At 37.5% G+C, this 26383-nt stretch overlaps 1 protein-coding gene across 7 annotated transcripts in view; it reads left to right on the forward strand.

Annotated features, from left to right (window-relative positions):
• Nucleotides 1-26383, forward strand: part of PCSK5 (proprotein convertase subtilisin/kexin type 5) — a 413936-nt gene that overhangs the window by 199358 nt on the left and 188195 nt on the right. For all 7 annotated transcript variants that reach the window (XM_074361722.1, XM_074361723.1, XM_074361725.1 and 4 more), the window contains exon 10: nt 20987-21090. In XM_074361722.1, coding sequence (XP_074217823.1) covers nt 20987-21090 — 104 coding nt within the window. The remainder of the gene's footprint in view (nt 1-20986; nt 21091-26383) is intronic.

Here is a 26383-nt window from a genome sequence, read left to right on the forward strand (position 1 = left end):
GCCCCATTGCAAGCCCAGAGTTTTTCCTTGGATAGCTGATCAAATGTCATTTTCAAGTGTCATATGTCATATGTTAGAAATGTCTCATATCCAGTTTGTGATTTAACCTAAACAGTAATGCTTCAAGATCTGGGGTGGGAAGGTTCTTTACAGCATCCTCTGGGATTTGACTAATTTCATAGCAATTATATCATTATCTATGATAAGTGGTCCTCTGTGTCACCTGGACAAGAATCCCATCTCAAAAAACACTATGCCTGAGAATTCTATTAACCATGATACCACCCTGAGAAAACATAACGTAGGAAGCTTCTTTCAGTTTAAGTCTAGCCAAAAAAAAGAGTAGAAGAAGAGATTTTGGAAGGGAATTTCTAATCTCATTTTTCTCTGCTCTGAAAGGTGTAGAAAGAGAATATGGGTGTTGCTAACATAGTCCTTAGATGAAATCATTCATTCATTCAGTACACATGTATTAATGTTCTACTGGTTGTCAGTTCCTGTGCTAGGTGTAATGAATTGATTGGTGGCTTGACAGAAGTGAAATTTTCAACCTGTTTGGTTAGACAGTCTGTAAAAAAGCAAATGATAAGTACTAAGAAAAACTGTAAACAGAGTAGAATAATGGAGAGGAATGGGAGTATTTTACATACAGTGGTCAAGAGACACCTTGGAGGAACTGACCTTTTCGCAGAGACCAGAAACCTGGGGAGGAGCCTGCCTTGTAAGAACTGGACTGTGCTTTTCTGGGAGAGGGAGGAGCCAGTTGGAAGGACCACATAGTTGGAACAAGTATAGTGGATTTAAGAAATAGGAAGATCTGTATGGCTAGTGTGAGTTGGTTAGAAAAGTCCAGTTCATATACAGCATCATAGTAAGTAAGCATGATAGAGATAGATTCCATAGGGGGTCTTTTAAGAAGGGAGACATGATTTGATTGCATTTTTTAAAGATCATTCCAGATTCTCCTTGAAGAAGTCCTGGTGTGAGAGCAAGACTGGTAAATCGTTTTGGAAACTGGTACCATAGTTCAAGAGATTAGGGTAGCCTGGTCAAGGTGTTGGAAATGGGGATAGAGAGAAATGGATAGATCTGCTGTACATTTTGCAGGTCCAGCCGATGGGGAGAGAGTTAGATAATGTGCTTTGGGGAAAAGGAAAAACTCAAGGCTGAGTTCTAGTTTCTCACCTGAACGCTTCGGTGGATTGTATACCATGTATTGAAATAGGTGCCCTTTATTCTTCCCATGGGATTCTGAGAATTGGGAGAAGCATCAATAACCAGTGGGAGAAGATCCCTGGGCCTGCCGATCTTGTGACAAGACCTGGACCAGATTTCTCCTACAATTACTGTGCTTTGATGTATGATCTCCCCAGAAGTTTGTTAATTAATCCTTAGAAAATGCTTTTCACTAAGACTATGATTGTTATAAATGACTAAGACAATTTACATTTTTAAAAAGAGAAAGAAAATAAAGATTATAGAATTATTTCCATGATAAATTGCTCATCTACTGCCATGCCTTTCAATTTAAATAGGGTGTTAATAGCAAATTAATTTTTATGCAGTTACCCCATAAAGTTGCTTAGAAAATCTACTGATGTTTTAGTGGGTTTACAAGAAGCCTGTAAAATTTAGTATTTAAATTTAGTCTCTTGAGGATGTGTAGATTGTATTTATTGCCAGGAAATTTTTGTTCTTGATAGTGTCTATGGTAACAGCCCAAATACTATCAAATATAATTTTCCTTGCTAGGAAATAAGACAAGTGGACTTTTGGGGGAGGGTATAGCTCAGTGGTAGAGTGTGTACCTTGCATGGTGAGGTCCCGGGTTCAATCTCCAGTACCTCCACTAAAGAAATAAATAAACCTAATTGCCTGCCCCCCACCCCCAAAAAAAGACAAGTGGACTTTTTTTCCTGGGTCCATTATGGTTTCATATCATAATCTGCTACTTAATCACTTTAATCAAAGCATATTTTGGTACATTCTGCAAAATGACTCATTGTATGGCTTCATCAAATATTACTGTCTTTGCATTTGAAGATTCTAAAATATATTCCTGAGCTCTGTGGAAACCCAGTTAAAATTCAAACCTATTTTTATACTAAGTGTTCTTGGGCTGAGTTTTGAATCAACCTTGCCTGTACTCACATTGTCTTGACCTATAATTTTTTTTACTTCTAGGACATTTTCATGTCATTTGTTGAGAAGAATGTAATTGTTCCTAGTGACACTAGCATCTAGTTTTTGTATTCAGCTGATTCCAGCATTCTTCCTCTCTTTGTAAAGAATTTTAATCATAATACATTTTGCCATCAATAGGAGAGAAAAGTAAATAAGAGAAATATAAATGACAGATTGAAAAGCATGTCATTTCATGAGCATATAAGATTTATTCATCCTGAACACCAACAAGTCGTTTATGGCATTTAATGTGTCAAAAGCTCAAAGCAACAAATTCACAGTAAAATAAACTCTCATACCTGGAATAGAGTATGCAACACAAAAAGAAAGACATTTTGCGTTTAGAAGATTGGTTTATTTCTTGCCATCTTGGATTAAGTTTTCATTTAGTCACGAATCCTGTTCGTGATGATTCTGAATCTTACTGAGTAATCATACGCATGACTAAGATGAAGTGACGTTTTATTTTCTTTGCATATCCCAGAAAAACAATATGCCTGCAAAGCCTGGTAGTGTCATTCTAACCACTAAAGATCACAGCACATCTGACTGTGATATACTGTGTATGAGGCAAAAGATTCTTGCCATTGGCCCCAATTGAGTGTGGAAATAGTGTGTAAGAGTGCAAAAAGGAAAAATTTTTAAATGATGAAAAATAAAAACAGCTGTAAGCTTTTATTGAATTCATCTTTGTGCCAAATACTGAGCTGAGTGCTTTCATTGGTCATCTCAGTTAATCCTCCAAGAAGCACTTTGAAAGCAGGCAGTAGCACCACATTTCAGGTATGGAAGGTGAGACTTAGAAACTTGCACAGGCAGTAAGTGATAGATCTGGAAGTTGAACTCAAGGCAGTGTGATACCAGAACCCACCAGAGCCATAACAAGGCAGGGTTAATTATAAATCGCGGCTCTGAAGTATGAGGGCTACAAGTATGGGGAAGGGTGACAAAATTTTGAACAGGGATGACTTTGAAAGGCTTTGCAAAAGAGGGATTTGAGCTATACTTTTAAGATTCTTTTTTCAGTTTTAGTGTGCATGAGTCATAGAATCTTGTTTAAAAATGTAGATTTCAAAGTCCTCAAAATAACTTAGATCATTCAATTGCAAATGGCCCATAGATCACAAGAACCTCCCCCTCTCCTATAAGCTGTCTTGAAAGTAGGTACGCTGCAGTAGCCCCAGCAACAAAGAACATTGTTTGGCACATAGTAGGCAACCAAGTATTTGTAAAATGAATGAATGAATGAATAGAAGGAACTCTTTCTTCGATTATTCAGAAGTATGGATCAGTAGCTATTCAGATAACTAGTCAGTGGCGTGTAATACCAACAAGTTTAGTCTTAATTCTAAATATTACCTCATTCAAGAAATATTTATTGAATCATGCTTGTTACAGTCATTTATTTTGAAATAAACATTTTTTTCACGTCTCCGAAGTTGTAATACAGCTTACAGTCACAGTTACAATCTTGAGCACCATAGTGGTGATGTGATTCCGTATGTGTCTGGCAGGCTGCTTGGAACTGGAACACATCTATGAGCAAAACAAGCACATTCTGTGCCAGAGATGCCAGGAATGGTGGAGCATGTTGGGTACAAATGTATGTGATGCTTTGCATGTGGCTCCAAAAAAGCATGCATTTCATAGCTTAAAGATAGTAACACTGACATTAAGTGCTATGAAAGAAAAAAGTAAAATGGAGGATAATGCTGTAACAGAAAGTGGGGTAAGAGCAAGAAAGGGTGAATAATAGCAAATAAGGATAAGGCAAGGTCATCAATGAGATGACAGCATTTTGACTGGAGTCATAAAGGTAATCCAACTTTTGCTTGGTTTTTGTGAGTTATACATTAACCAAGTTTCACCTTTTTTCATCCAGTGGGGATGCAGTCATGACCAAGTACATTAACAGAAGACCAAATGAAAGGGAGAAAAACCTGAATGATCTATAATTTTTTTGATTCCTACAAGAAATCTAGAAATATGCCTGTACATGAAACTGGTTGGATATCAGGTCAAAGATTAGAATTGTTCATCCATTTGGAAAGAATGTAGTAAAAACTGAAATCTTCTGTCTTCGGTAGGCAGGGCACCCCCAGTTCATCTGAAAAGCTTGGTACGCAACTGAGGAATGTTGAGAGGAGGGAAGAGGATTTTGAGTGAAATTTAAGATCCGCTCTCAGAGAAGTCTGCTTGTTATTTAGCTGTTGGAAACCTTTACAACCAACTTGAAAGGATGTTACAGAGAGCTTCCTGGAGAGAGCCTGATATGGAAGTGATTGTATTAGTCATGCTGAATTCTTATTCATTGCTCTGAATTTAGGTGCCATTGGAGTTGACATCTAATAGCCTCATTTTCCATAGCAGATGTATTCAATTTTATAATTTTCGTTGTGCTAAAACTCTCAATTACATGCGATACTGTACCTGGAACATAAAATAATTGTTATCAGTTTGTCTGAGAAATCGTAACATTGGAAGGTTGCCCAGAGACCATCTGGTCTGTAGAGATGCTGTTTAGTAAGAGTGTTCAAAGATCGCCAGGCAAAGGAGAATAATAATGGTATTGTAGGTTGTTTTTTTAAATAAAAATATATTTTAGTTAAAAAGAATTTTAAGTGACTTATTTGGAAATTATATACTATTCTGATATAAAATGTTCCTAATTGTATGAAATGATGCTGTCTTTATTTGGCAAAATTAAAAGCTACCAATTTTCCACCCATTCTATTTGCCACTAACTTCTTGGAATCAGATAAATATCCAATGCTGAAATTTCCTAGGAAGAGCAATCTCATAACCACAAATATTGTTAGCAGTAGAACTATTTTTAAAATTAGATTATTATCACCAAAATAATACATGCTCTTTTTAAAAAAGAATACAAATACAAGAGTCAGAAGTGTCCATACACAATCAGCTTTGAGTGACTTTTATGCTTGAATGGTGTAATAATTCCTAATACTATAATTCTGGTTCCAAATAGTCTTTAACATATACAATATATTTATTTTAAAAATATTTTCTACTTTATTATTTTTACTCTACCTATTGCTTTCCCTTCAAATTCTGTGTGCATTTTGTCTGTCCTTTCCTATTCGTTTTTTTATAATACTGTTAGCCAAATAATGCTTTATCTAACCTGCAACCAAGCAGGATTAGATTAAAGAAGATTTCAGGGTTTTGTAGATGCTGTCTCTGTTTCTGTTCACTTGTTGGACACTGGGTGTTAGAAATTCCTAGATTGTAAGAATTGATATTCAAATCAAATTTCAGAAATGTGTTGCAGAATCACTCAAAAGAGTAGTAGTAATGCTATGAATTCTCTACAAATCACCTAATATTCTTTTATGTTAGTATTTTTCTTATCAGTATATATTTACTGTATTACCCCCCTTGGCCATAGTTATTACAAGTAGTTTATCAATTTGTCGTTTGTTTTCAAGTTTTCTTCATACTGTTTTGATATAGACAGCTTTTATATTTATTTTAGAACTATTCCGTCAAATATATGTGTTCTCTACAAATTGTTCAATTAGTTATACCTCATATTTTGGTACCGCCTGGAGAATTTTGTATATGCTGATTAAAACTATTTATGCTTTCCCCCTAAATTAAGCCCAAACATACATAATGAGATTTGCAGTACCATAGGATCCTCCCTGTACCCCAAGTTAAGACGCTTAGGTTAGAAAGTCATTTCCTATCTCAAAATCTGTTAATTACCAACTTCCGTTTTCATCTAGTGTTTTCTTGTTTCATTTCTCAGTGTTATGTATCTAACCAATTAGAATTGATTTTGGTGTTTGGTGTGTGGATCTCAATTGAATTTTTATGGAGATCCCATTTGCCCAATGTTACTTGTTAAGTAACCCACCTCCTTCCAAAACAATTTGTTTTGCATTCAAGTTGTTGCATTTATGAAGACCTCTTTTAGAGTTTCTTCTTCTATTATTGTCAGTTCTTTTGGCGTTACAGTATGACCCCACTTTTCAAACATTTGCTTAAGCATTCTTACTTGTTCATTTTCTCAGATATTTAGCACCATTTTGCTATGTTGCAAAAACAATCCCAGTGATAATTTATGAGAGTTGTATGAATCTTGGCCTCTTTATAACAGTTGGTTTTCCCGTTTAAGAAAATCTCCCTCTGAATTATTCAGATATTCCTTTTATTGGCAAAGTAAAGTTTCAGGCTTGTCTTTAGTTCCATACCTTTTGGATTAGATTATTTTTATATGTTTTACTATTATTATTATGCCTTGAATTGGTTATTGCTTGTTTATAACAGCTATTGGTTTTGTATGTTTTTCTTATCTCTAGCCCCTTTAATTCACATTATATTGTAACTGATTGCCTTGTGGGTTTTTCTTAAATATCTACATAGCATCTGACAGTAGTAATAGTCATCTCTATTCGAGTATTTTTCATGTTTGTTCTTATTGTACAAATTGGTCATTATAAGTTCAGCTTTTAGAGTCAGGTTGACTTGACTTCCAATCCTGTCTCTACACCATTGCTACCCACATAGCTTTGAAGAAGTGAAAATTAAGTTTCTTAACCTTACATTTCAGTTACTTCATCTGAAATCTGGGCTAGTAACCCAGAATTACCAGATTGTTGTTAGGGTTATATAAATTAAGGCGTGTGGAAAGTAATAAAAATATGGAAGCTGATATCATCACAATCAATACTTCTGTTATATTAACTAACCATTTAAAAATGTTAAATATCAAGAATGTCAGTAAGCTTGCATGATTACTGATTTTCTCTGACTTTCTTTTTACCATTTGTTTCATTTTTTATTGATGTTTATTTTTGTTCATTGTGTCTGTGGAGCATTTTTGGTTTTATAAAGGTTTTGTTGGGAATGGGATTTGGGTGTTTTCTCAGTATCTGTTGAGACTAATATATAGTTTCTCACACTAGAATTGTTGATGTGATTTATTAGAATATTAGATTTCTTGATATTTTCTGCTTATATTCATGAATTACATTTAGTTCTTTAATATGCTATTGGTTTGGTTTTAAAATATTTATGCTTTTGTGTTTATTTTTCTCAGTGAAATTTATAGTTTCTTTTACTGAATAATGTGTGTGTGTATGTGTGTTCTATATTTTTGTTACATCAGCTGGGTAATATTAACTGTGTACTTAAGGCAGATTAAACAGAATCTTTTAAGATATTCTTTATGGTTTTTTCATTTATTCCCCATGTAGAAGGTAGAACAGGTAATAAATGAAGAGCCAGGCTTCCTAACCTAGATTGGTTTGACCTTGAAACTGGCCTCTGTTTCTGCAAGTTTTTGATATCAAGTGACATAAATTTCACAATTTATTTTGTGAATTTATGCAACTTTTCTTTTCTCTGGAGACACTTGGGATTGCTGTCTTTATTTATAAGTTTAAAAGAAACCATCTGGCCCTAAAGCCTTTTAGAAAGGTAATACTTTGATAAATTATCTTAATTTTAATTTTTTCATTTATATTCTCTAAAACCATGTCCATTTTATAAGATTTTTAAAAACTTTTTAGTCAATTATTATATATATAATACATAATTATGTCATACAGTTATGTATATTTATATATAGATTATATATTATTATATAGATTATTATATATACTATTATCTTAGTAGTATATATAATATATTATTATTTTCTTTATTATATTTTATTGTTGTTTTTCAAAAGCCAGTTCTTTTATTATTATAGTCAATTTACAATGTTGTATTAATTTCCAGTATACAGCATAGTGATTCATTTATATATATATATAAATATATATATATATTCCTTTTCATATTCTTTTTCATTATAGGCCATTTAAGGTATTGAATGTATTTCCCTGTGCTATATAGTATGAACTTGTTGTTTATCTATTTTATATGTAGTAGTTAGTATCTACAAATCCCAAACTCCCAATTTATCCCTCTCCATCCCCTTTCAATGTCTGTGTGTCTGTCTCTATTTTGTAAATAAGTTCATGCCCTTTTTTTTTTTTTTTTTTTAAGATTCCACATATAAGTGATATCGTATGGGATTTTTCTTTCTCTTTCTGGCGTATTTCACTTAGTATGATGATCTTCAGATCCATCCATGTTGCTGCAAATGGCATTATTTTATTCTTTTTTTAACTGAGTAGTATTCCATTGTGTGTGTGTATGTGTGTATATATATATATATACACACATACACACACACATCCATACATACCACAACTTCTTTATCCAGTCATCTGTTGATGGACATTTAAGTTGCTCCCTTGTCTAAGCTATTATACGTAGTGCTGCTGTGAACATGGGGATGCATGTATTTTCTTCGATTAGTTTCCTCCGGATACATGCCCAGGAGTGGGATTGCTGGATCATAGGGTAAGTCTATTTTCAGTTTTTTAAGGACTCTCCATACTGTTTTCCACAGTAGCTGCACCAAACTACATTCCTACCAATAGTGTAGTAGGGTTCCCTTTTCTCCACACCCTCTCCAGCGTTTATTGTTTGTGGACTTTTTAATGATGGTCCTTCTGAGCAGTGTGAGATGATGCCTTGTAGTTTTGATTTACATTTCTCTGATAATTAGTGATATTAAGCATCTTTTCATGTACCTATTGGCCATCTGTGCATCTTCTTTGGAGAAATGTCTGTTTAGGTCTTCTGCCCATTTTTTGATTGGGTCCTTTGTGTTTTTTTTGTTATTGAGTTGTATGAGCTGTTTGTATGTTCTGGAAATTAAGCCCTTGTCAGTCGCATCATTTACAAATATTTTCTCCCATTCCGTAGGTTATCCTTTTGTTTTATTTAGCTCCCTTTGCTGTGCAAGGGCTTTTAAGTTTAATTAGGTCCCATTTGTTTATTTTTGCTTTTATTTCTATTGCTCAAAAGGTCAGTTCTTGGATTTATTGATCAGTAATACTGCTTTTCCTTTGTCCTTTTTTCATTTTGTTAGTCTTTCTTGTCTGTCTTACAATCACTCTTTGTTCTTTTATGAAGGGGATATTATTGGTTGAATCATGGTTCATTTATTTTCCCTTTTTCATTAATACAATTATTTAAGGATGGACATTTACCTCTGAACACACTTTTGGTTGAATGTCATTATTTTCTAATGATGTTTTGGCTTCCTCTTTGATAATGTGACAATAGCATTATTAAAAAAATTTGGACGGTGGGGAATAGCTCAGTGGTAGAGCATGTGCTTAGCATGCACAAGGTTCTGGGTTCAATCCCCTGTATCTCCATTTTTTAAAAAAAATAATAAAATAAGAAAAGAACTGTTAACAGTGTTTAACAAAACTTTGTATCTATTGAGATGTATTAGTGACTTTTTTTTCACTGCATTGTGATCAGTGATCACATAATAAGGTCAGATAATTAACTGCATTAGTGGTTTCTGAAGTACTTACTGTTTTTCCTTAGGACAATTGTTGAGATTTCCTCTTGGCCCAGTATATCTTCAGCTTTACTTTCAAAATTCTTTAGGTGATACGTGAATTCTTAAGGGAAAAAGTTACCCTTTGTAGGACATATATTTTAATATTATTAAATTATATCTATTATATAAACAAATCTTTTATATTCTTTCTCCTGAAGTAAATGAATTAAATTATCTGAACATTAGTGTGTGGTTCCATAAGTAACTTCTTTTTTCTTAGTCTTTGATCCATATATTTTGATACATAGATTTCATGCTGTTAGGTATTTATTGTAAATGGTGCCTTATCTTTCAGCTAAACTGTACTTTCTTGTCCTTTTTAGTGTTTTTGTCTAAAATGTTATATTGTTTGCAACTAGTTTTGCCATCCACACATTTGTGGAAGAATCTCTGCCCTTTCTTTAAATTTTAGTTTTTATATTTCATTAGGTAAAAATTACATTTGTAAATAGTTTTAATAATTTTTAAATGTCATTTTTCAAAAATACAATACTGAAATTTTTAAATAAGTATCTTACAACAGAGGAGTTATCTCCTTTGACTCCTTGCTGTATGACCTTGACTTAAATTTACTTTACTTCTTCCCTCTGTACTCATTTCTCCATCTTTAATCACATAATCTGGATTTACACAACAGACTAGTTTAGTTAATTTATTTCTTACCATTACTTTTCTTTTCAGAAGAACTGTGTTGAAACAATTCTTAACTGTTAAATTTATCTTAGCGCCATCAGTAAGTCTTTTGTAACAACTACACATTCTAGGATTTTAAATTTTGACTTATTTATTCATCAGGTGAAATGGCTTTTTAAGTTGTTTTATTTTGGTTTTCAGAGTGTGTTTTTAGAGAGGTGGGTTAGTACACTTTCTCAGTCCTGTAAATGTGTGTCTTCTGCATTTACTCATGAAAGACAAGGAGCTCAGTATAGAATTCTTGGGTTTATTTCAATATCTTTTACTGACCTTTTATTGTCTCCTAAAACTAGTTTTGCAGAGAAAGTTTTAGGACAGAAATCACATTTTATTTTGTTTTTTGAATTCCTGAAGAGCAGCTTTTAGTGTATTTTCGTTTGTGTTTGTAATGAAAATATATATATATATTTTAGGATGAGTCTAAGAGGTGCAACTCCTAATAGTCTAAGGGATGCAATTCGGATGAAACACACCGGGTCCTTTCACCCTACCTTGGACATTTTTAATCAAGTGTGATTTTGATTCCTGACGAGTCTGCCATGGGCATCAGAGCTTGGGCCCTGGAGTCTGAGAGACTTAGCTTCAAAGCCCTATTCTTGTTCTCACTGTTATATGACTTTGGGAAAGATATTCAACCCTTTGAAGCCTTAGTTTCTACATCTGTAAAAAGGGAATGATGATGTTCTCTACCTCATGGGGTTGTTTTGTGTGCATGAAGTGAAGTAACGTCTACAAAGCACCCAGTAGAACATCTGGTAAGTAAATAATGAAGACTCAGTAAATATCAATCCTTAGAGGAGGACAAAGCTAGTATCCTGAAGTGGGTTTCTGTCTTCTGTCCTCCAGGTCTGTCATTTTGTCTTTCCTTGCCATCTCTTCATTATTTTCCTAAACAACATTTGTGGGAAGTTCTTACAGTTGTATTCCACATCATTATTTCGATTTTCCACAGCGTCAACTCCAGAATATCCAAATCTGTATCCATTTACTCCCTCCAGTGCTAACTTTGCTTTCCCTAATACCACTTTATATTCCTTGTAGTCTTTGTTTTTCTCTCAGCTTCTATTTTGACCTCTCAGCTTGCTTTATTTATGGATTGATTCCTTTTTTCTGCACTGTCTTTTCCATGGGCTCCATATTATTGTTGATTTTCTTCTCTCTTCTCTTCTTTTTCCTGTCCCTTGCACTCTCTCCTGTTTCTTTTACTTTTTTTTCTATTCCATTCCTTTCTTTCTGCCTTTGTTTCCATTCTTTGCTTTTCTTAATATGCTCAATGGGAAACTCTGGCTTCAGAAAGGGTGTGATGCTATCCCTCTCTTGTTAGCATCCAGGCATAGACCTACAAATCTGCCATCGAAGAGTGGGCTGAGGACCAAAACCCTTGGTCAACTCTGAGATGCTGGCAGAAATGGGATGCTGAATGATAATGCTGTGAGGACAAGATCATTTCCTTTCCCTACTCTCAAAACTGGAGGCTTGCTGGCTGGTCCCTATAAGCATTATTACCCTGACTCTTCCCCCTTGTGGCCCCTCCTCCTGTACAAGGCAAGATGGCAGTGGAGTAGGTCAGAGCTAGGGCTGCAGGTTCAGACTGCCTGTGGCCAGTTTCAGTCTTGCTAATCATGTGACCCTGAGCAGGATCGTTGGACTTTCTGAGTTTTAATATCCTTGTTTCAATAATAAAAGTAATAATAGTACCTGTCCCCTAGGACTGTTGTGAGAAATAAGTGAATAGCACACAGTGAGCACTTAATAAATGCTATCTAATACACTATACTTTAGGAGATACATATTTTAGGAACTATATTTAGCAACAAGAAAATGTGGCTGGTACAACAGGAAATCTGCAAGTCAAGATGTTGGTTTAGAAGCATAAGGCTACCAAGGCCAAAGTCTGTGTTGTTCTCTTGATCTTTTTTGAATGGCTGCTGCAGCTCCAGCCATCACATCCGCATTCAGATAAAAAGTGGAAGGAAAGAATGAAGGAAGATTTCGCATTGCCTGTGGCAGCAAAGCAGAGGTTTTCTCAGAAATGCTTAGTAGAATTGATACAGGAAAATGGGATGTGAGAGGATGGCCATATCCCAGGTCTTGGTTGAGTCCCTGGGACACGCCCTGCCAAGTGAGGGTCCTTGGCTTCATGCAGGAAAAAATTCAAAAGCAAGCCACAGTTAAGTAAAAGTAGATTTATTTAGAGAGATACATACTCCATAGACAGAGTGCAGGCCGTCTTAGAAGGCAAGAGAAACGCCAAGAGGTGTGGGGTCAGGTGCTTAGTTTAAAAGTAGATACACACTCCACGGACAGTGTGGGCCACCTCGGAGGCAAGCGAGCGAGAGGCCACAAGGCACAGTGTTGCTAGTTTTTATGGGCTAAGTAGCCTTATATGGTAACAAGTGGGAGGATTATTCCAACTACTTTGGGAAATAGACTGAGGTTCCTAGGAATTGGGTCACCGCCCACTTCTTGACCTTTTATGGTTAGCCTTGGAACTGTCATGGTGCCTGTGGCCGTGCCAGTCACCATGCTAATATATTATAATGAGCACGTAAGGAAGCACAAGATCTATTCTCCCGCCATCGTGGTCAAGGTCTGTTGGGAGTTGAATTTTCTGCCATCTTGGTGCTAACTGCTGTGTCATTCTTTTAATGGCTGTGTCCTGCCCCTTCCTTTCGTGTCTCAGAATCGCACTTACACTTTATTAGTCAGGTCTCTTATGCACCCTTCACTGGGAAGACATGATTTTGGCACCCTTACATATAGACTAGGGGACAGTAAAAAAATAAAGTTGGAATGTACCCTCTCTTTCCTGCCATAGTTTCTGTTGAGACACTGAAAATAGGGGCAGGAGAGATATCAGAGTTAATATATGAAATGCCTTGAAAATAAAAAAGGAGTACTTGTCCAGTAGGAAATTATTTACCTGCTTTTTTAAGCCTATTAGTATTTTGGGTCTTTAATTTGGGAGACAGACAGAGAAATAGGGCTGGGGTTTGGGGGGGGGGGGGTTATTACTTTTTTTCCCCCTTTCCTTCAGGTGACAAGCCAGCTTTGTTTTCTTAATGTAAAGTATGGGAAAGTTAACCATTATTTTTCTCAACCCAGTCACATTAGCCATAGGTTATTTGAGATAACCTCCAAAATTGTTGTAATAGATTTCTGTTCATCTTAGTTGAAAACTTCTTTGGGGGTGTGTGTGTGTAGCATGAAATTTTTAAAAATATTTTTGTTACTATTAAAGTCTAATTATTACAGAGATTGCTAGGAGTTGACATAATAAACTAAGAGTTTCTAAAATAGACGGAATAACATTTACTTAAAATTCTAGAATCCAAAATGTTTAGTCATTTCCATTTAAGTTTAAAATTAAAGCTGAATGTTGAAAACCTTCATTTAAAAACATACTTCTTCAAGAAGAAAAAAAATACTTATTCGATAAGCATGTAGAAAAGGATCATTTTAATTCTTTGTATTTAACAGGAAAAAAAATGAAAGAAAAACACTGTAAAGTAATTTAAGATAATAGTAATAACAGAGCTGCAACCAACTATTTTTGTTGCCTGTCCGAGGATTCAGCTGCTGGCTTTTGAGGTGAGAACTCTGCAAACCCATCAACTGTGTAGAAAAGTTTCAAAAAAAAAAAAAAAAACACCGCTTTAGTCTGGCAGTTCAGTTAGGTGACTACGCGCGAAGTCTTTGGTCTAACCGTTAGTACTTAAAAAGCACTAGGATATCAAACCAAAGAACATTTCAACATCCTCTACAACACATCAATGGCCAACCATCAAAAGGGAAGCTCTTCCTACAAATGGAGAGGATTTGTTATGAACACAGCAGGTACAAACACTTCTTTCCCAACCAGTGAGCTTAACACCTCCACCACTGGCTTTTAAAACCAGTTCTCTCTGACAGGTCTTAGTAGCATTATTCACTCACTAAGCAGAAATATACCAAGGTGTTGAAAATGCTATTTTGTTCATCTGTTACAGAAACTAAAAAACATACTATTAAAATTGAGGAGCATAGAGGAAAACGTAGCTTAATTAAATGGAGATTCATCAAAGGCTAGTATAAATTCAGTAAGTGGTCCTTGTGAATTTTTCTGAGATGATAGGTTGTTCATGCTTGCAACCAAGAATTTGAGGTAATGAATTCGTCTCCACATTTCAGCTAAGAAAACTGAGTCCAGGGAGTTTCAGTAAATTGTCGAGGGTGACAGGCCTGTTAAGTAGCAGGGCGTGATTTACCCCAAGTCTTCCTGACTCTAGAGCACAATTTACACCATCCTCATGTGATTATAAGCTGTGTTTATTATTATTTTTGAGAACAAATTTAAATTAGAAATAAATAACAGGGGCTCGAAGTGTCTCCTTGCAAGACAAGATTAGGTTAGAATCACGTATCTATTCATGCCAGGTGCTGAATAGCCTACAAAATGAGCAGAAAAGAGGGAGTGAGATGTGTCCTCCAGCTTCTTTCCTAGACTTGAGTTTCTCACAGCTTGACTGGCATGAACTTAGGAAGGAAGCTCTCATACCAACACGTTCTGTCTACTGAAAAAGATTTCAAAGTTTGGGGACAGAAATGAGGGTCGGATTTAAATACCAGATTGTGGTTGCACAAAGAGGCCTTTAAGGTGGCTGAAATTTATAGTCCCATGGTAGTATTCTTGGAGGGAACTGAGTATACAAGGAGAGCCAGTGGAAAGAAAGTTCCATTATTTTGAATTGATTTCAATGCATGTGATCTCAACTTAGTGTACCTCCGTCTGACCACTCATCAGATTTTATTCCATAAACATCTACATAGCAAAGTATTTCAAGGAAGTGATTATTGAGCTTACAAACAAAGTATCATTTGTAAGACTGCAGAAAACTTAATTGATGTCTTTTAGGTGTAATGACAAATCCTACAGAAGGCACTTCAGTTTAAATGACATAATTTTTCTTTGTAAATTAGGGACGATCTTAAGTGTGTTTAGAAACCAAACTTCTCTACCTTTGGTTTAGATGAAATTCAGGGAATCAGTGAGTGGTTTCACAAAAGAGTAGAATAAAAATTTGATTTAGGTGATCTCAAACCCATCTTCTCTTTTATCTTTTCTGCTTTGGTTCAGGTGTTGATGAAGGGGTCCAGGTGATATCAATACAAGTCATAGTTCTAAATATGGAGGCATTATTAGCTGTGTTTTCTGTTACTACAATGCAATTTTAGGCCCAGAAATTTGCAATTAATATAGAACACAGAACAAATGCATTCCCATTAGTGACACATTCCTGCTTGCTGTGGGACTGACCACATGGAGATCCCTTTGGGGTCCTCCTTACCTGACAAAAGAAGACTGATTTCCTTTGTTGGAAAGTCTATTTTATTCTTGAATCATCATTGGCACATGCTAGCTGCACTCAGAGTAATGTTTTTCCCAATCCCTGCAGGCTTTAAACACTTCTGCCTCATCTTGGTTGTTCCAGCTCACAAGGAATCCTTTCCCATAATTGCTGACTGACTTAGCATCTGTACGATAACGTTCTTTTTCTGGTTATTCATTCCCATTTTTCTTTTACGCAGTCTTAAAGATGAAAGGAGTCTGGTTTTGTCTGGGATTTTTGTTTGACTGTTTAGTAAGTTGGATATTTGATGATTAGCGGTCAGTCATGCCACTTCCCCGTCGGTCTGGTCCACGTAATCCCTCACCATTGCATTAGATGGAATAACTCCTGTATGTAGAGATTGTCTTGTTCAGGAACTGGCCTTCATTATCTGGATTTGCTGTTGCGCCTCTTGTTGATCAATTCTCTTTCTGTAGTAGGATGTGCATCTATTGTCCCCTGGATCAGTTGTCCCTGAAACTGCCTATGATGATAGACCCATCTGGGGTGCGCATTGGGGGAAGATGAGTTCTTTTTAGTAAATGCAGGTGAATCAGTCACTCTGGGTTTAAAATTGGCCCTTGTCTGTAAGGACCACCAAGTACAGATTTATTCACGTGTGTGCAGAACCATCTGGGAAAATCTTGGGGAGAGAATTTATTTTAATTTAAGTGCTAACAGTCACACTTAGACGTCCAACAAGAAGCGCTAGACAGAATGTCTCTCCCGGGATATGTCCTACTTCTTCTAAACCTATTATCAGGCCCATGAAATGCTTTGAACTGCTCAGAACAAAAATGTAATACAAACACCAGGTAGCGACAGTGACATTAATTACCCTGCTTTTGCTGCTGGAAACTAGCAGTGTTTGGGCAAGGTTCAGCTGCGGTTCCCTGACTGGAGAAGACTTACCTAACCAGGCCGCAAACCACCTCAAAGTGTGAGCACGTCAGGCCAGACAGCACGTTCATAACAAATGTTAAGAACTAATATAATGTTACGACATCTGGTATAAAATATTATTTTATCAGATGAATATGATTTTTTCCTAGTTTGATATCTTTCTGTTACTTTTGGTAGAGTGTGGCCAAGTTAGGCCTTTGGAATGCGAAAACCAAATTAAGATTAAAGAATTTCCTGAATTCGGTGGCAAACAAAAAAATCAGCCAGCTGGATTGAGCGAGACAGTGTGGGCACAAAAACTGTGTGACCCTGAGAACACGACATGCCACACTTGGCTCCCTGACCCAGCTGTCAAAGAGCCACCTGACACACCACTGTGTTTACCTTGGTGTCACCTTTGTGGGTCCCTCTGGAGATGGTGTTAAATAGTGATTGACAGCATAGAATCAGCAGCCAGGGGCAGCTGGTTTGAATTACGGCTCCACCACTAACCACCTGCATGTACTTGAGTTACTGTGCAGACCTCACAGTCTCACTTTTGTCATCTCCGAAATGGAAATAAGCATTTCACCTATAGCATGTGATTTTTAAGATTACGCAATCATAGTACATGTGCTACGTACAGTGCCTGCCCGTGGCAAAGTGTTCATTCAACGTTGGTTGCTGTTTTGAGGTCATCAAGGGTGCAAATCTTCCTTACAGGAAAAGAGGACATATAAGGACTCCCCAGGACATCTTGTGTATCTTACTGCATTGACAGGTCATTGCCAGCTAGCCACGTTTTGCAGGCATTGATGAATGTGACCTTTTATATATTGTTGGTAATTGTCAGTAATTCCAGGAAGGAGCCTGAGGGGTATGTGGCATAACTCCTGGTGGCTTATGATGAGATTGGTGGTCACCAGGCTCAGAGTTAAAAGAAACTGCTCTTTTTTCTCCAGATTGGTTAGACTTTTGACATTCTTGATTATCGTTTGCCCCAAAGCGTTTGGTGCTTTGGAGGTGAGAGAGGTATTGGTTTTGAGAGGCCAGTAGAGTGTGGGTTCATGGTAGAAGTGGCAGAATTGGGTAAGTTTTAAGGGGTCCTATGTTACTGTCATGGATTGTGGAGTTGACTGCACAAGGCGCTGAGCCTTCCCTTTCTCCGCTTTCTCTCTGTTTGTGGTTTACCCCGTGTTTGATGACCCTCACTGCTACATCATCCCCATCAGCATAAGTGCAAGTAGGTTGTAAAATGTGGATCAGACTTTCCCATCAATGATGTAGTCCTCTCAGGATACTAGCCACTCGGCGTAGAGCTGTTTCCTAGGCTCATTACTTACCCTCCCACAGGTAGAAACACCACTGATTCAAAATCCGTTGGTTTCCCGTATTATCTTCCTCACTTTATTTTGGTGAAATTCAGGAAATTTTGAAATTCAGTTATCTCTGAAGTTGTGCCTTATCAAATGTCAGAATAAAACTATCTGAATGCCTCCTTCTTTCCATGTGTAGTTTCAATTTCCTAAAGCTAATTTCTTCCTTCTAATTACAAGCACTCCAAGAAGAACTAGTTTTTGCAACTCAGCATGAGAGCAAGTAACTCTCATGTCTTCAGGCTGAGTTGAATGCAGGAGGCTTCCTGAATCTGCCCAAGTACAACTGCTTAAGGTACAAGATAAATGTTCCCTGTTCTGTTATTATTATTATATTTTTAGTGCTCAGGGTCCCTAGGGAAATGGTCTCCCAATGGTCAGAACCTTGTGCTTGATATTTCTAAAGGAATTTTGCCCTGGTGATAGGTAGCAGGGAAACGTGTGTTGTTTCTTTTCTTTTCTTTTTTTTTCCCCCTGAAAGAGTAACATTTAAAACGTGAACGTTTTAACTGTGTGTTAAATGTTATTTTAAAATCACTAGGTTTGTTTAGACATATTTACCAAATCCAAGTATACTTTTAGGTATCTTGCTGTTTGCTCAGGAAAAAATAAAAACAGAACATGTTCATTTGAGAAGATTTTGCTTTCCTATAAATAAGGAGCTGGGATGTCTTTCCAGACTGAGTGTTTTTGTTGTCATTTTTGTACCCCCCCCCCCAAATAACTACTGGAAACAGAGAAGGAGATTAGCATCACATCTCAGGCAGAGCTGGAACATCTTCTGTTGAGAGTGGCATCAGAATTATCCCTGGACTCATTCTCCTAATTTTCCTGACTGCAGGGCCTTGAGTCTGCCGAATTTTTACGTGGATTCAGTATTAGTCAGCAAAGGGACAAATCAGGCTGCTTGTTTTAAAAGCAAAACCTCCCTCCCTTTCTTCAGAGTTTTGTGCCTTATCGGGTTCTAAAATTGGTTCCGAATGAGTGTTGTATCAAAAATAATTCTGTTTTCATCGGTTTCATATTTTTCAAACTCACATGGTTGGGTTTTAATTCCTTAGTGTATAGTCTTGTGTTAATGCAACCTTACAAAATAGTCTAGATCCTACCTTGCGTCCTATGAAAACTTTGAAAATGACAGTAATCTCTCTCTTTTGTTTTTAATCTGAGGGCGTAACAAAAAGGTATCAGAATGCTACAGGACTTTTCTCTCCCCACCTTGTTACTTTTCAAACCACTGAACAGGAGCTGTGGCTCTTAATTTAGCAAAATGATGAACTGTCTACCACTTTTTTTTTTTTAAGTTTTTTTATTGAGTTCTAGTCATTTTACAATGTTGTGTCAAATTCCAGTGTAGAGCACAATTTTCAGTTACACATGAACATACATACATTCATTGTCACATTTGTTTTCACTGTGAGCCTACTACCACTTCTTAATGGCTTATTATGCACCAAGAACTTTGTTAAGTACTTGGCATTACAGTTGACTCTTAAACAACATGGGTTTGAACTCACAGGACCACTTACACACAGATTTTTTTTCACGAACTACGGATCACATGATCCACTGTTGGTTGAATCCACAGATGCAGAACCGAGGATATGGAGGGCCAACTCTAAGTTATACTCAGATTTTTGACTTCTTGGAGGTCAGCACCCCTAACCTCCACATTGTTCAAGGGTCAACTGTACTTTGATTTAGTTGGTACAACGAAGGAAGGTAGATATTAGCATCCACATTCTGCATGGGGAAACTGACACTTTGAGAAGTCAATTTCACATAGGTAGAAAATGAAGGAGCCAGAATCTCATCACTGGGCCCCCCTCTCATTAGGAGGCCACCCTCAAAAACACATACGTGGTGAGTGTGATGGGAAAATGTCATAACAAGTGAAGCAGTGTGCAGCTCCATCATAGAAAATTAGCTACAGTTAAGACACCAGGTTCTCCCTCTGCCTGGGAGACACCAGTGTGCCTACCTGCCCACATGAAGGGGCACAGAGATTACCACAGGCCCCTGTCACACCTCAAGGAAGGTAGCAAGTCATGGTCTCTCCTCTTTCCAAATGTTCTGCCTCACCCTTTGCAAATACCCTTCTAGAATGAAGGTGGCAGATGAGAAACAAAATGCAGCATGATAAATTGCCGATTTCCTAGTTAAGTGAATGATTGTCACACCTTACATTCATGAATTGAGTAAGTATCCAGATTAGAATTTCATGCATCCACTGAATCAAATGCCTTCCAGTAAGTAACACGTTCTTTGAACGAGCACCGAAGACTATGTGTATGTACTTGGATTTCTTTTCTGTGTGATCATGACTGGTACTGCAGTTCTCTGAGGAAAATCTCTCGCATTCTGTAGTGTCTTTGTGATCTTCAGTGCCATCTGCCACAAGAAACAGGTGTCCAGTAATTTAATATAATAATTATGAATTGCAAACTAAGACCACTCCCAGAGCTGTCTGTACCTGGGTGCCCAGTTTTGGGCTCTGTACCCCATTCTCTTCCTTCGAGAACACTGAAAACGGCGACTTGGGTTCAGTTGAGCCTTTTTCCGTATCCCACACACACATCCAGAACAGTAAACATTGCTGAGTTCTTTGTTAAATTACAAATCAACTGCCTGGCTAAGCAACTGAACTGGGAATATTCCAGAGGCCTTAAGTTTTGACTATAACTTGTAGTTTTCTGAGGATGGGATGCTGCAAGCTTCTGCGCAAAGGACGACAGGGCCAGAACTGGGAGCCCTGTTGTTGAGGACACTCGAAATCCTCACTCTTTTAAAAACTTACACTGACCAACATTCACATTATTTCTCAAATTGAAGGTTACATTTTCTGCCTCCCTCAGACTAGTGTCACTTCTCCAAGTTGAGAACAAGAGCGCCATTTGGCATTCGTTTATCCCAAACCCAAACCGCTGACCCTTTGTTTTTAGTTACTTTGCCCTTTTGCTTTCGCTTTTTTAATTTGCTTGTGACTCTCTGCTTCCCCCATCTTTTTTTTTTGGTACAATGATTCTTACCTTGTCTTTCCCCAGTCCGTTTCTGACCTGGAGAGACGTGCAGCATGTTATTGTCAGGACTTCCCGTGCAGGACATTTGAACGCTAATGACTGGAAAACCAATGCTGCTGGTTTTAAGGGTGAGAACTTCTTTCATATTCTGTCACAGGCAAAATATTTTTATTTTTCCCCCATTTTAAATGGAGAGCAGGAAATGGAATCCCTCCAAAGAAACTTTAAATTTTGTGCTGACACAGGAAAAGCTTAATCTCTTAGTTTAAAAAAAAAAAAAAGGCAGATTCCTTTTTTTTTTTAATTAAAGCAACACATATCAGACAGATTTCCCTGGCTTCCCACATCATAGGTCAGTTTTTTTTTAAAGGTAACCAACTTCCAAGTATTGTGGACCTGTGGGGCTCCTCATTCGTTTACTGTTTGCTGTCGTTGATGATCTGAGTGGTATTTGTGACAATGTATTTAAAAATTGCTTACCTTCCGGAGTGATTACCGCTACTTAAGTAATAACTGTTGTAGTTTGTTCACTTGAGGGTAGCACTGTTAGTCGCTAAGCTATACTTTCTATATATTTTGTTTTTATTGTTTTTCCCAAAAACTTCCACAAACAGAAGAACAGGCATAATTCTAAGACAGTACTTTACATAAAGGAAAAGTTCTGTGAAGCTCTGTAATGCACAGTCTATGCAGGTGTGCACAGCATATGATAAGTGCTGGCTGTTTTTCCCGTGGCTGGTAAGAGATTTTAGTTCCTCAAACTGTCTTCTTAATGGTAACCGTTTTGTTTGTTGTCATCCAGAACATATGCTATAGTAAAAAGAAAGTAGTTATATGAAGCAGAGGTCCTACAGTTTCATATCTTTACTCAGGTTTCAGATAGCCTAAATGTTAATCTGTTCGTCTAAGTTACAACAAAGATTACTTTTTGTTGTATCTGCAGACTTAAATTTGCTCCCACATAATCTTAGTATCATCGTATATCCCTACAGATGAAAAACAGGATTTCGTACCATAGGGAACATCTACTTAAAAATTGAGGTTCTGGTCCTCAGATCATTGGTAATAGGCTAAGTAATCCTGGCCAAGTCACCTCATTTTCCTGGGCCCTCACTTCCCCAACTTAAACCATTTAGAAGCTGAATAATATTATCTACATATGATATTTTACAGATGATTTTAATATACCCAATGTTTATAAATATTCATGCTGGAAATGTAACGTGTAATTTTGAAAATTATTTGAAAGTAGTTTATTATAGTCTCGTGCTTTGCCGAAACCTATAAATATACCAGGTAACCAGCACCATATATAAGTTCTTTGATTAACTTCTTCACTGAAGACTTCATTTTTAGAAAAAGGCTATCCCTCTGCTCTTAAGTATTATCAAACATCTTTCCATGCGTGTAAGCTATATAATGCAGCACTGCTCAGTGAACATTTAAAGAGTTGTAAATACCTGTTGGAATCATATTTTCTGAAGCCCAAATCTAGACATTTGGTCCCCAAATAACAGATGTTCTGTGCAGCATCAAAAATACTTGAAATTTCAGTTCTAGAAAATCCAGGATGTAATTTGCCAGATGTATGTTTCCTTTTGATTAACTTCCACATGCTTCCAGCCCGTACTATGTAAATCCATGCGGCCGAGGGGTGGGCTTTGGAGAGGGGGGAAGGGATCAAAACATAACCTTGGCTGTTTCAACACTGCAATGAACTTCTTAGTAGAAGGTTCACAGACTAAGTACATTGACCTCCATGAAGCTGAGGAATCAACTTTAACCCAAATAAAAGTCTTAGTTTTACTTATTCCTTTTTGGCAACTTAAAAAGAGCAAATGGTTCTAATAAAAAATGCAACTCTTTTGAAAACCTCTGTTGGTTTTGGAGAGGGGGGAAACAGAATTTAGACTAAACCACCAGATCCAAACCTGGGTCTGAAGGGGGCTGTACACTGCTTCTGGCAAGGAGGAAAGAGCCTTTTACTATTGCACGTGGCAATATTTAGTATAATATTTCACTCTTCTCTTAGATGGCTGCCAAGAGTAACAATTAAAGTTCGCTTTTTCATAGATGAATTACCCTGAACGGTCTGGACTCCCAGTGGAATTGTTTTGTAATTTTGTTGATGGCAAGACCCATATTTCATCTAAACATGATCATAATATGAAGAATTTTTTTTAAAAAGTTATTTTCTTCCCTACTCTAAGCATTACCATCCCCTCCCTAGTGTCCCACAAATAAAAGTGATTAAGGCAGAGGCTAGCAGGAGAAGTGATATGCTTTGGGGAAGGAGAGAATGCAGGTCACTGGGACTGGAGAAAGATGGGCTGACTTTTTATGGACTAAGAACTGAACGAATAAAAAATAGCGAAGGCTTGGAAGAGGTTCACGCAGTGAGAGCTCATATTTTAAATTAGGTCAGCTGGCTTTTGCAAGCCTTGCTTAGCAGAAACACAGGGCCAAATGCTTCTCCTTAGACAGGAGAAAACGGAAGTCGCCTGCAGACAGAAGCCTGCGGCCATCGGTGCCTTCCCTCTTGCCACTCAGCTTGGTCCTAACGCTGAGTGAGATGTAGGCATAAAACGAAGGTGAAAACACCTGTCCTTCCCTGGGCTTGTGTCTGTGCTCTCATGTTGAGCAATTTAACTTGTGTAAGAGTGGGTTTTTGTTTTTTTTTTAATGAAACCATGAGGATTTCACAAATTTCTTGGCAGGTCCTCTTCTGCAATGAGGACTTCTGTATCCACAGCAGAATTTCCTTCTCAGCAGGTAAAGCAGAAGCAGCTCAGAGTAGTAGCCAGTTCGGTTCCGGGGTCTTGCCATCAATAGACTTGATAATCTTAGTCCTCACTGATAACTTCAGAGATGCCAACACCCTATAGAACAGTCTTCCCCAAACCCTGCCAAGCGCATTTCGCACAGCGTCCGTACCTTTCTTCAGATCTGCCTGTGTGTGATACATCCTAGACAGAGAACAGAGCAGATGTTGTAGGAACTAGATTGGTGTGGGTCTCCCCTTAAGGCAGACTATCCACTCTTACCCACGTGTGTTAGGGGCCTGGATTCCTGGCCCCTGGAAGGGGATTCCTTCCAGAAGCAGCTGCTGGCTTCCTGTTGACTGGCAGGGAGAGATTGCATTCAGGCAAGGAATGTGCCCTGGAAGAACTGAAGAATGTGGCTCTTGACTGACTCCTCTGTGTGTTTCTCTGAGAGTAGGGTTGCATCCTGATGAGTTGGGTGCAGAGAACTTTCTCCCCCTTCTCTGTGCTCTCACTGCAGTCGCACTTTATAAACGAGCCTATAGTGAGGTCGATTCACAAGGAAGGGAGCCACTCATCGACATTTTTATGCTAATGGTACCTTAACTTTTAATAACCTTAATTGAACTAAGATGATTCTGTCTTGCTGCTTCTTTAATAATAATAATAACAACAACAATAATCTTTATAATATAGTTAAAATATCTTTTGTAGAAGGTTTGTTTTTTTAAATAAACACAGTCCAATGAATGTGTACCTGTGAAAACTAACTAAATGTTATTTTGACTTGTTCATCTTGTGAATAATCCTAGCTAAATTTCAGGCAACACCTTTTGACTTTAAACTCCCTCCAGAGATAGCTTCTTTAAAAATAAATGGAATAAATATCACGCACCTATCGCGGAACCTACCTGAGATTATGCATGAGTATAGGAAAGTATTTGTATGAGGCCAGATGAACAGATGTGGTATTTGCCACTAGAGAACTAAAATCCAAATTCCAATATTTTGCTGCTGACCAACATTTGCAATATGCCAGAAGATGACTTTGGCATTAAATTGTTTGTTGGGTTTTTTTTTTCCAGTATTATTTCTTTCCCTCTTGATCCCTTCCCTTTCCTCTTATGACAAGTCTTTTCTATTTTTTTTCTTTTCTACTCTTTTTAAAACCTCCTCATGCTCCTTCATATACAAATCAGCTGTAGGAGTGAGGACTTTTGCCATCAGGGTGGTTTTCTTCAGGGAATTTAATTGATACTAATTGATTCTTCATGTATTTATTCAAAAATATTCCCTGTGCACCTTCACAAGTGGAAGTGGCCCCAAAGAGGAGAAGGGGGAGGAAATGCCAGGGACCCCAGGCCACTGCCACCTGCGCTGGCTGTGCTGTAACTGACGCAGAGAAACAGCAGTTTACACTGCGCTCTTCTCTCCATTCAGTCCAGACAGTCTGCCAGGTCATGATGACAGAAGCATCGATGCTGCTTCGCTCACCATCTTAAAATATAGCTCAACCTGAGCAGTGGAAGGCACCTCATGAGAGACGGTCTCTTGGGGGGTGCCGTGGACATTTTGACCAGCTCTGTCTGTGCACGTGGAATCTGTGGGTCACAGAGCCATGCTGAGGACTTTAATCCTGCCTTCTAGTATCCATGGCTCGTATCTTCTCAAGAAGAACTTAGCTGTTTGTTACAACCCCCTCCCCTCTCCTGCTTTAATCTGACGAAACTGCAGATTTACCACCCCTCCCTCCCCCAGTCTCCTGGGCTGTGCTGGCTGAGTCTTTCCTCACGTCCTGCTCCCTGGTTTGCGAATGCAAGTATAAAAAGTATCATTGAACGCATGCAACGTCGGTGTGGTAGCTTCTGTCGAAGTGTGTGTATTTGGGTATTGTGACTTGCTATTATACAGTTAAACTCTCTTAAATCTAGGAACAGGAATAGACGTCAGATAATAAATTAGGAACTTCTGTCATCTTTACTAGGCGAAAGAATGAAAAAATGTCATTGAAAGTCAAAAATGACAACTAAGTGAGCGAGGTTACCACGCCTTCCATTTCACTGCCCTCCCAGACTATGTAAGTCTCTTTGTTTCTACCAGCATGTTGCTGAAGCCCCCCGTCCCCACTGACTCTTTCTCTGACCACAACTAAACTACTAGGCTTTTTTTTTTATTTCTAACTGATTTCCCACCATGGGGAAAACAATTGACAGTCTAACATGACTTCTTAGCCTCAAAGGCCCCTAACTTTTAATAACCTTTATTACTTTCAATTACCATCATTTTATTTCCATTGGTAGGGCTGGTAATTTTAAGATGTTCCAGTATATTTTTAATACCTACCTGTCTTGCTTTCAGTTTGTAACACTTATTAAAAAGAATTAGTAGTGCTGAAACCATTAAGCATGCCATTTGTTGAATTCAACTGAAGGTTTTGAAATGTGGGGGGTTTTTGTTGTTGTTGTTGTTGTTGTTTTTTGAGTGTATTAAGTGCTGTCTGATGTGTTACCATTTGAAAGGGTAAATCTGTGTTGTATTTTCATATCTCACTGCACAAATCATATTTTATCTTTGCCACTTAGCATGCTGATGTGATGTTGGTAGCTGTGATTAAAGCTACATAATGTACCTTAATTGGAAATCTGCACATCATGTTTTT

Source organism: Camelus bactrianus, chromosome 4 (assembly GCF_048773025.1).
Source record: "Camelus bactrianus isolate YW-2024 breed Bactrian camel chromosome 4, ASM4877302v1, whole genome shotgun sequence".
Taxonomy (NCBI): domain Eukaryota; kingdom Metazoa; phylum Chordata; class Mammalia; order Artiodactyla; family Camelidae; genus Camelus; species Camelus bactrianus.